Source organism: Stegodyphus dumicola, chromosome 11, assembly GCF_044657685.1.
Source record: "Stegodyphus dumicola isolate Sdum_Otavi_A_Nest chromosome 11, ASM4465768v1".
Lineage (NCBI taxonomy): Eukaryota > Metazoa > Arthropoda > Arachnida > Araneae > Eresidae > Stegodyphus > Stegodyphus dumicola.
Genome location: NC_140778.1, coordinates 121,291,018 through 121,303,253, shown reverse-complemented (window position 1 = coordinate 121,303,253; position 12,236 = coordinate 121,291,018). Strand labels below are relative to the sequence as shown.

The window sequence follows — 12,236 nt, the reverse complement described above, 5'->3', positions numbered from 1 at the left end:
AGACAAGTACCATTTGCATTAAAGGGCCAGATTAGATGAAGAAATTGATCGCTTGGGAAAAGAGGGTATAATCGAAAAGGTTGAAACGTCGAAATGGGCAACTCCGGTAGTACCAGTAGTTCAGCCGGTCGGTTCTATGCTGACTACTTTGACAGTAAACCCAAATATTGTTACGCATCAGCACCCTTGGCCGACTATAGAGGAAATATTTTCATGTTTGAGTGGGGGAAAGCATTTTTCGAAAATTGATTTTAAACATGCTTATTTGCAAATGAAAGTACATCACGAGACTCAAAAATTGCTAACAATAAACATACAGAAGGGATTATATAAGTATAAGAGATTAATGTACGAGCTAAATGCAACACTGGCAATCTGGCAATGTTATGTAGATGGACTATTCCATGGAATAGAAGGGTGTAAGATCTTCTTGGATGATGCGCGGACGATGACGCATATTTAAATACTTTAAAAAAATTTCTTTGAGAAATGTAAAACTCATGGACTGAAATTAAATTTAGAGAAAAGTAAATTTTTTCAGGATGAGATAAGTAAATTTTTTCAGGATTAGGGCATATAATTGATGCTAATGGTTTACATAAGACTGATGAAAAAATATCAGCGATTGCAAAAGCCCCAAGACCCAGAAATGTCCAGGAAATTCAAAGCTTTTTGGGATTGGTTAATTTTAACAAAATAAGTTAACAAAATTTTAATTAGATAGTTCATGCATCAGAAGTCAGTAATTTTATATGTTAGTTTCAAAGTTTGGCTACAGAACCTTCTTCTTCAGCTGCAGGAGTACAGTACAAAGTCCGTAATCCAGACATCCATTATCTGGAATAATCTATAATCCGGACCTCAAAGCCACAAACGTTTTCTTTTGTATGCTTTATGCATGCGCGTAAAGAATGCGGGGCGCGCAATGAACTGGAAGTTGATCTGTCAGCACTATCCTCATCTTCAGGGCAGATGTTTTTATTTTATTCGGCTTATAATTCCTTACTAAATGCAGTATTTCATCTCGATGTACTCTGATATGATTTAAATCAATTTCATCGTCATTATAAATATCACGAATACACATCAAATAGTTTTCTGGTTGCAATTTTCTAATTTCGACTATGTGTAATGTATGCTTTACGCATGCGCGCGTTGAAAGAAATGTTTAATAAAGTAAACAAATAAATACGAAGCATTTTTTTTGTAAAATTTGATACCCTTTAGATCATAATTGCTCTTTATGTCATAAATTACGGTTTCATATTTTTAATTGTATAATTTCTGCATGCCATCTTACCAGATTTAAATTGATGATCTATAATTCGGAAAAAACCCTAATCCGGAATCGCCGAAGTCCCGACGAGTCTGGATTACGGACTTTGTACTGTGCATAAAAACTAGTGATGATTCCTGTTGTTTGAATTCTCTAATACTTCTGCTTGGCATGTTATTTTTACTGTAAAATTTTAATTTTTTATAATTAGTTAATTTGAATTACACTTCAAATATCGCAATAGTTTAATTATACACTACCTCAGTAGTTTAATTCTTTAATGATTTAAAATTCTGATCAAATAGAATATTGTTTTTTTCCCCCCTAGCTTTTTTTCCTACCTCTCGAGTAACATTCCATACAATAGCTATTTGCTACAGCATTGTTTCATCTCTCTTTAGAGGTTTGTTGTAATACAAGCTAGCTACGTATTTTAAAGATAAGAAAATAAAACCATATTTTTTGTACTATCTGTAATTAGTAATTAATCAAATTATATTTATAAAAGTCGTTTTGATTTCTTTTACATACAGTTTATTTTTTTAACTTTTGTGTTATACACAAAATATTCCATGTTTTTCCCTTAATCACTGATGCTACTGAAATTCTGGCTATTGAGAACAGCATGTTTCATTTAGATAACTTTCAAGAGATAAACTGTAGTTTCTCTTCTCTTTTTTCTCTTCTCTGTAACTCTTCTCTTTTTTTTATATTAAATGTAATTATCTGTAAATATTATATTTTGAAATCACATGACACTCTAGTGTAATGCATACTAACATTCAAATACTTTACAGCATGTTATGAGATTTGCTGAAATGACTCAAGATGTATTGATTACAAGACCAACTCCAGTATCAACTCCAACCCTATTGGGCTTAAAATCGGGAAGAGGCAATATTTATCGGGAAGCTATCAAACGTGCTAAAGAACAAGGAGGTAAAACTAATCCTATGTGTACCATAAAAAGAACCAAAATTAACATGAATAGTCTTACAAGTAGTCTCATCATTTTAAAACAATCTGGGTTGTAATGTTATAATTGATATGCATGTGACATTTAAATATTTTAGAAGTATATTCAAAATTAAATATGAAGATTAAAATAAGAAATTAGAAGAATAATTTGCCATTATGCATGCCTTATGTAAATATGAGGAAACGAGCAAAATACATATCGAATAATAATATGATACAGTAGTATAAGGGCTTCTATTAAAAGTAGCTCTTTATCTTTTAAATGCAACATTTACCTTTTATGCTGCAGGTTGTCAGTCTGTAATTGAATTGGCTTATATTTTCTGATTTTTTTCATCACAATCAAATATATTCTGACTAAGCGTTAAATGTAGAATTTATGGTAGTAAAATGTGATGCTGCTATTAAGTATGTAATCACACAGTCACATGTATTATTGAACTAAGTACATTGAATAAAGTGTGGGCTTAAGATAAAGCTAACTGAGTTTATGTGATTTCAAATTTCTCATCAAATGAATGTAATAGCTAATTGCGAAAATGTGTGATATAGGAATACATTGTATTTCTCCTAATTGCGTCATATTTTAGAATATCTCAATACTTTAAATTTATCAAATTATGTGCTACAGTCATAATTAATTGTCCATTTAAGTATCCTTCAAGTGTTTTCAGTATTTTACTAAAGCCAACTAACTCGAAATTTCAAATGTTGTATGTTTCATTTAAAATTTTTGATTTATCTGTGAATAAATATGGGACTCTTAGCAATATGTCACCTCCTTAGAATTTTGATCTAAATATTTGTGTTGCTTAGAATTTATTGTAGAACAATTTTTAATTTCCATCTTTCAGTGTCTTGCTTGGACGCAGGTACTTTCTATTTTTTGTACATATTTATGAATTATAGTTATAAAGAAAGCAAATATTATAGGTTTTTTTTTTTTTTTTTTTTTTTTTTTTTTTTTTAAGTGTAAAAGTAGCATTTCAAAGACAAACAGCACAACATTTTTTTTTCTCTCCCCCCTTTTTTTTTTTGAAGTTTACCTTTTTATATAAATTACTTTAAGTAAAAAGATATTTTTACTTAAACTTATATAAACTATTATGCTTTATAGTTTATTAAGTTATAGATATTACTTTTTAAGTTTATCTTTTTACTTAAATTTAATTACATATTCTTTTTTTCTGTCTCTCTCTCTCTCTGCATATATATAAACATAGAAAAATATTAATTGTGACTATCAGCTTTGAAATCAAGCTAATATAATTGTAATATAAACTGCATTCCAGTTCCAGTATCTGAGGTTTTGGCACCAGCAGTTTACAGTTTGGGTCCAGAATTTCCCCAGCTTATTGTAAGTCTATATTTTAATAAAGTATAATAATCACTATATTTTACATGATTTGAAAGGTGGTATAAACTTCTTAAGAATTGTTATTTAAATATCATTTTAATTCTTAGAAAACCATTAAGAACTTCATTTAGAATTGGGTCCAGTTCAAATGAATTTTTAATACTTAAATTATTCAACTTAAATCATCCATCCTCTTGGATGATTAAAAGTATCCATCCTCTTGGAGCTTTAAAGCCCAAACAAAGTTAGGTCAGGGAATTTACTGCTTGTCAAAATACATGAGCTGCATGTAGAATATGATACTTATATGTGATTACAGCCCACATCATTATTGCATTTAAAATTGTATTTAATTTTTTTACTCCAAAAATATTCATTAAAAATATGAATATGTTTTCAACATAAATGCAAATAATATGTTAAAGATGATCTGAAATTTTTATTTTATTTTTGGTATGTTCAAAAGTATGAAAATACATCAAATCCATTTAATTTTCTTAACATTGTGTGTATGATTGCAATTTATATGTTCCATATGCAAGCAATTTTTGCCACTTATTTGTATTTGCCCAGACAGTATCAGAATGATATGAATTATTGATCTTAAAAAATAATGTGATTTTTTTAAGCTGTGAAACATTTATTAAATGCTATTTATCATTGCATGATCATGCTGTTTTTAAGATGTTATAAATCTCTGGTTTGTATAATTTCATAAACTAATTTAAACAAACGCAAACCGTGAACATATTGCTCATATGGAATCTCAGTTGATGTGTAATTTGTAATAAGCTGTGAAGGAAGTACTGTCTAAAGAGAATTACCACCTTGTATATTATACTGCATTAAAAAAAAATTCAAATGTTTTTATTTCTTTTAACTTCTTGCTTTTGTTTTCTAAATCAAAAATATTTTTCTCTAGGTTCATACTTCTGATGATGAATCAATTTATATAAATTTGATTGAATTTCTCACGAATAGAATGGCACGTAGAAATTCCTTTGCTCAAGACTTGATTAGAAGGCGTAAGAATTTCATATTTTGTAAATATGTTTTCATAATGAATAGAAACTAAAAACAGAAATTTGTTCAAAATTGATTTTCCCTTTCTTTGTTAGAGGAAGATTTCAGAAAAAATTTAATGGATGTAGATAAAGAAAATGTTCAACTAAAACAGGTAGGTATTTAAACTTTATTATTAGAATCAGTTTTATATGCATGTTATAGTCAGTTAAATATAAAACTGACATACTTTTATATAGATTTGTATGTACATCATCATTCATGAATTTTTATAGGAAAAAACTATTTTACAAATGGATTTGGATGCTCGTGAACAACAAGTTAGATCTTTGGAAAGAAAACTTTCTGCATCAGAACAGAGTGTAGAAATTTTACAGAAACAATTATCAGATGCCAAGAATGAAGTAGAAGCTGCAAAATTTCAGGTTTTAAAACTATTTTGGTTTTTCTAATAACATTCTCAAGTTGGTGATTTTATAATCATTTCATGTACTATTCCTTAATCTTAATATTTACAATTTGTGCTTTTTAATAGTTTTAAACTTGAAATGTAATTTTAAATTAGTCTGTCAGAAAGTAAAAAAGGAAGTATATTCTTAACAGATCTGTGATGAAATTTTTCAAATATATGTAATAAAAGCATTTACTTATAATTGTGTACTTTGTGAAAGGTGAGATAAAGTGTTTAATTATTCTATTAATTTAATTAATGCATGTGAATGCACATAATATTTCAGTAAAATGAGTATTCATAATTAATTTCTTACAAAATATAAATTTGACTATTTTCTGAACACAGAAGTGTTTTACAAATTTCATTAAATTATTTCTTTAATGCTTTTATTGTATTAAAAATTTTGAAATTATTTCTTTGCAGATGAGCACCAAAGATAAAATCCTCTCAGAGCAGGAAAAAGAAGTTCAACATGTTAAATTGAAAATGCAAGAAAAACTAGCTTTAGAAAAAGATCGCATGAGAAGAATGATGGTATTATATGCTTTAAATTTAAGTTTTGTGTTTTGTTTAATGTAAAAAAACTTTACTACATGGAGAATTATATTACCGTAGTCAATATTTTCATAAATAGCTTCTAGATGGTATAGTCTTGTCCTCCAAATCTCAGTTCTTTTATCTCAATCTTCATTGCAGTAAGGATGCACAGTTACACAGACAGATAGGTAGGCAGACAATTAGCTGCCCATTTATATGAACAGACTAAAGAATAAATAAATAGATAAAGAGTTACATAGATCAAGAAATAGGCAGGTAGGTATGTTGTTGATGCTACTAAAAAAAGAGACATTGTTTGGCATTAATTAATTATTTACAACATTTGTCTCTCATACTACTAGAAATTTCCTATACATTTTCTTTGTAGCTGTTACTTCTCATACATTCACTTTTCAAAACCCAACTTTTGAATTTCTCTTTAAAGTTGCCAAAACTAAGTATTAAATACCATGTTGCCAACAGATCCATTGTCGTTCAAATGGTATAGTGGTTAGGGAAGCCTATTACGGTACCAAAGGGCCCGGGTTCGAATCCCGGAGAAGACATGAATGTTTGTAAATGTATAGTGTCGGTGTGGCATGACGACACTCTAAATATGCAGCGAGCCAAAAGTCCTCTCGTGTGGATTGGAGGGAGTGGAGAGAGGTGGGAGATCTTCGATTTCCCCCGTGGTGCTCTTCCTCAAAATGGGGGTGGAAAATACTGTCTACGGCAAGAACAGTCCCACCATGGTGTTTGGCTGGTGGCAGTCGCTATAGCAACAGGGCTTTCAAATAGGGACGAACCAAGGATTGCTTTATTGTTAATTTGGTTTTGGCGATTGTTGGCTGAGGGGAAAAGAGTTTATCATTCGTCTTCTCAGTTTCATTCTCACTGCATGCATCTTTTCTTAAACCTTATATTATTACTTTTAGCTATTTTTATTCTTGTTATATCTTTTGTACTGGTATTTGTTAAAATTTGCTTCTATTTAGCTTCATTTTTGTAGTGCTTTGTTAATTGCCAATTTTTTAAAATGCTCTTCCAGTTTAAGAAAGGTCAACCTTTAAAGTCTCAGGGATGTCAAATCGTGTACAATGTTGCAGAATTTTGCACTTCTGAAGCTTCGGCGAACTCTTTAGTAGTTCCTCTTCCTCAAGTTTTGAAGAGAGCATCGCAAGCTAATGGAATATTGGAGTATACAATTTAAAAAATTATTCTCGAACTATCAACAATGCATGAAAATAAACTTCTAAATACGCATGGAAAGAAAAGCCCTGCTAATCATAAGTGCGAAATTGACAATTTTGACAAATACAGCAGACAATACAAGACATTTACATCAAAGAAAAGAAAGTGCCATCTGTGTAGAAATTACTGCCTGTCTTGAGGAAAAAAAAAAAAAAAAAAAGACTTCCCGTTGCATTCAATGAATTTTCACTGGAAGAAATGCATTAACAAAAGAAACATTCTTATCAAAGTACCTCACATTATATTTTGGAGGAACAATTATTTACACGAAATGAGGAAACTTGGGGCAAGTGAACGTAACATCGTTTACATCGATGAAACTTGGATCGACAGCAATTTAACTTTTAAGAAATGTTGGCAGCATGATACAGTTTTGGGCGCACAGATAAATGTCAGTTCAAAAAATAGACTGATTGTTGCTCATGCTGGCTTCTTCCGCAGGATTTGTTCCAGGTGCTCAACTTGTATATAAAGCATCAGCTCAAAGTGGGGATTACCATAGACAAATGAACTATGGGAATTTTGAAAAATGGGTGTTGGAAAAGCTTCTTCCAATGTTACAACCCCAAAGTGTGGTATGCATGGATAATGCCCTATATCACAGAAAAACTGAAAATCCGACACCCACGAAATGTGCTACAAAGCAAACAATGGCAAACTGGCTGATGAAGAAGACGATATGCTGTGATCCCAAAATACGAAAAGCCGAGCTGTTAACGTAATAGAATGCAATCGTCCTAAAAAAGTAATCTATAAAATTGACAACATCATAAAAGAAAATGGGCATCATGTTGTGCGTCTCCCTCCTTACCACTGTGATCTAAACACTATTGAATATGTTTGGTCATCAGTTAAAAGACTGAACAGGGAAAGAAATGTGACTGGGGGCTTAAGCTTAGAAAATTTGAAAAATTTAACACAAAAAGCTTTGGATGAAGTCAGTTCTCAAGAATGGCAGTCGCACTGCAGCCACGCATAAAAGCTTGGATATTCTTGTTGGGACAAGGACAAGCTTCTAGTAGAGATAGTGGATGAATTAATAATTCAAACTGGCAGCAGTAATTTCGATTCTGATTCAGAAGAAACAGAATCTTGCGACAGTGATTCAGACGACTTTTCAGATGTTATACCTCTATAAAAGTCTTCCACGAAAGCATCCTTCTTCTTCATCTGATAACTCTCTAAAGTTATGAGGATATTTCTAGGTTCAATATTTTCTTTGCCACTATATAAATGAAAGACTACCAAAAGTGGGCAACAACGAGCCTTCGGCAGAGGCAAAACCCCCTTTTGGATAATAAAGAATAGTGCATGGTTGCTTCATTTCCCATTACTGTGTTCTTGGGGACCCACAAGCCATGGTATAATTTGCTTAAAAAATAATTTTTTAATCTTTAATAAAAATTAAATAAGTTTCATTTTATTATGAAAATATTAATAAAAAATTATGTTAATGCAACAAAGCTCACTGCAGTTATAAAAGCCAAATTTTGTATAATTATATAAATTTCGTATAATTTTAAATATAAACTAGGTAACCGAATAATTTAAGAGACCTTAATTTTGTTCTGATTTTAGCATTTATGTTACTAGCTTATCAGTATCTATAAAAAACAGCTTAATATATAAATGGGCGCTGGTAATTAAGAGGTGCACAACGGCTGATCGGTAAAGTCATTGAACACTGGTAGTTCAGTTTGAGGTTTGAATCCTGTGAACGGGCTGGCTGCATGGGCGTTTTCGTAGTTTTCCCCATATTTAACATGTATATGAGCCAGTTTCCCTTAGGAAGCCCTCCACAAGGCATCCCTCCTCTTAGGCATTTAACCCTGGAGGCTTTCCGTAATCATATAAACCAACCCAAGTCACTAGTAATTAAGGTAAAAGCAGTTTGATTTTAATTCACCTTCGCTTCCTTTCGCCATTAAATTGACCAGCTTTTGGTTTAGTTTGAAGGTATGGGAAAAGAAGAAATGTTCGCAAAAAGTATTTATTGAGAGCATAGGCATGTAAATAAACACTTTTACTTTCAGATGATTACATATACATTTAATGATGAAATTTTTAGTAAAGCAAAAGCAATATATTAACAGAGAATTTTGAAATAAAAACATAGCAGAACGTCATTTAAAGACTGAAAAAATTGCTTTGAATGTTCACAGTAGATTAGCTAGAAGGGAGAACTATAAAAATTTAATTTATTGTACATTTATGAAGTGCGTCTATACTATATTACAGAGAATGGGGCAATCAAGTAGATTTCTAAGATGTCATCTGTGATTTCGCAAGCATACAAATAAACAATAAAGAAGCAAAATAATAGCATAATTTTTTTTAATGTAAAAATTAAAATCTTTCTTCAAAAATAAGCACGGATTTTAAAATTTTATTTCCCTACAAGTTATTTTGATATATTTTTACTCATTGTACATCTAGAGAGGTGGCAAATTCAGCGACTTGTACCTCACACAGCAAAATCAAAGACAGTTTCTTAACTGCAAAAGCTTTATCTATGCCATCGAATTTTCATTTTCGGAAATTGGATGTTGGGGTCGACGCAAAGGGTCAACGAGCATTTTACTTGAAACTAAAACAAAATGTGAATATCGCCAAATCACGCGCCAAGATGGCAAACTGAGAAGTAAATCTTGAAGACATCCCTACGAAAAATGGGTCAGGGCTCGTTTATACAGCAATAGACAGCTGCAGACAAACTGGCGAGAGCTGTTCTTGCCATAGACAGACAGTAGAAGTCCAACCTCTCTTCGGAGTAGGCTCTAGCATCCATTGTTTAATGTAATATGGACAAGACAACAACAACAACAAATCCATTTTCCTTATAAAAATTATTAAATTGGTACACAACTTGCATTTATATATATATATAATATAAATAACATTTAAATGATAAGAATTATCTGATAACAAATTGTGTAAAATATAAGTAGACTTTTACTCCAGTTTTTTTTTTTTTTCAATTGCTACATCACTTCTTCCTACAGCTCTCTCATGAAGGAAATGTTCTTGAATGAGGTTTTGTTAAGTGGAACTTTACAGATATATTTTAGCAGTTTGAAAATGAGCCTAATTATATGAATTAAAGATGATACTGCTGTCAGTCAGTTGTTAAAAACTGAATATGTGTTTCTTCAAAAATGTCTCCAATCACAGCTGTTGTCATTTGGCATTTAACTTGTTATATAACATGAATAATGCTGCACATGTGTTATGCTGTCTTGGGAAAAGAGTGAAATAAAGTTAAAAATGAGATAAAATGTTTCTATGTTGACACAATAAAACTACTTTTAAATTTCAGAAAATGTAAAAGCTTTTGCAGATGACCCATCAGCTGGAACTGGTCATCTGCAAAAGTTCCTACTTATTAACTGAATTTATGTGATTTTCCCTCTATTCTTTGTTGCTGTTAACAGCAAACTGCAAGTCAGAGATTCTATCCAAAAATATACAATAAAGAATGTTTTAAATTCTTTTGGGTATTCCCAGTGGATAAAGATATCATCAATATATCTCTTCCACAGAGTCCATCAATGGCCAATTAGTGAAGTCACTGAATACTGGTAGTTCGTTCCAGGGTTTGAATCCCAGCTGAACTGCCATTAGAAAGTTCTCCACGAAGATATCCCTCCCCTTAGGCAGGTAACCCTAGAGTGCTTTGCCATAATCAAATAAACTAAAACAAACCGAATCTCTTTCACAGAACAGGGTTATTGGGATAGTTATTAAAAACATAATTTTGAATGTGTATATTTCTGCTATGAAGATATCACAGCTCCCCAAAAGAATTTTTTTTGCAGTTTATGCATATGTTCATCGCCACAGATACTGAAATTCAAATTAAGCAGGAGGTTTAATAGATACTGGTAAAAAACATTTTATGTAACTTTAAGCTGTTTAATGAGAATTATCAGTAAAAGCATTTGGGATTCAAACAAAGGAACTCCAGGGGGGGGAAAACTGCTTCAGTTGTAAATACATTAGGTTTAATTACCTTAGAAAGTTGCACATGAAACTGATCTATAGAATTACTACTAAATATTGTTGTTAATAAATGTTGAACAGAATTTAACAAATTTCTTGTCATTAGCCTCTGAAGGGCTATACTGCAGTTGAATATGAGAATACAAGATTGTTAAACCAAAACATTCAAATGCAGCACAAACATATTTTAAATTCTGAAGGCTACTGACAGTACCATCAGTGGCAAACCCACTAATGGTGGTAGATTCAAAGTGTGTTAGATCAGAGAGTTGCTAGATTATAGAGCATCAGATTACAAAGCTACTATTTGTACTGCACCACTTTGCTATTCTGCTTTTTATATTTTATTTCAGTAGTAGTGTTAAAAATGTTGATTTGATTAAGCAATAATATAATTTTTAGAAGAGGAAGTTCACAAGAAGGAACATAAAATTTTTACTGTGATGGTGGAAAGATTATATATCTAAAGAATCTGATGACATAAACTACAAATTTAGCTAAAAGAAACTGGACCTTCTTTGTCCAGTTAATCAAAGCATATAAAGCAAAATTTGGATCCATTTTCTTGAATTAGTAAATTTGATTATGACTTCAATGTTCATGTTCTTTGCCATAATCAGTTGCATAAAGCATGTTTAAAAATATTCCTAAAAATTCAACTTTACCCCTAAGGTCTTTCTATTTTATTTCCTTAGCTAGTATAGTATTTTCTCAATGCAAGTAAAACAGTAAAGCATGAAAGTACTATGATAATAATATGGGTAGACCATTAGAAGAAAATTTTTTTGTCATTTTCATGTTTAAAATCTTATATATTTCTGTATTTTAAAGGAGAAGAGATTAGCTGCTAAACAAGCAGAATTGGAAAGGAAAATGTGTATCACTGATGAAAAATTTCGTCAGTTGCGAGAAATTCTTAATGCTGATGATTGGGAATATTATGGAGACCTATGGGGTGGTGCTGCTGCTGCTGCCCCAACACCATCTAGTGTGACTTCAACTTCAACTTATGAATCAACTAAGCCTGAGACAAGATCCTATAAGAGGCGTAAATCTTCCCTTGAAGAACCTTCAGTACCAGAAACAAGATTTCCTAAAGCAAAATCAGCTGTTGGTGAGAATCATTAATATGTGTTATTGTGCTATGCTATTAGAATAAATATGGTTTTTAGAAGGAAAATCTGGAGATTGAATTAAATATTGCTGAAATTTCCTATTGCCATTAAATATATTCATGCACATTTTAATTTTAATAATTCTCTCTAGAAATAAAAGCCAGATTTTCAAATAATTTTTTAAAAGGGAAGTGAAAGCTATTTTGGCACTATATTTGCATGCAGTAAAAGACAAGACAATTTTTT

General features: G+C 31.2%; 1 protein-coding gene across 1 annotated transcript in view; it reads left to right on the top strand.

Annotated features, from left to right (window-relative positions):
- The window catches only part of LOC118192678 (kinesin-like protein KIF23), a 71,632-nt gene that overhangs the window by 37,083 nt on the left and 22,313 nt on the right, over positions 1-12,236 (top strand). Inside the window, exons 11-17 of the mRNA XM_035363674.2 lie at positions 2,074-2,215; positions 3,547-3,611; positions 4,534-4,636; positions 4,730-4,788; positions 4,910-5,059; positions 5,512-5,622; positions 11,707-11,989. Of these exons, the coding sequence (XP_035219565.2) occupies positions 2,074-2,215; positions 3,547-3,611; positions 4,534-4,636; positions 4,730-4,788; positions 4,910-5,059; positions 5,512-5,622; positions 11,707-11,989 (913 nt within the window). The remainder of the gene's footprint in view (positions 1-2,073; positions 2,216-3,546; positions 3,612-4,533; positions 4,637-4,729; positions 4,789-4,909; positions 5,060-5,511; positions 5,623-11,706; positions 11,990-12,236) is intronic.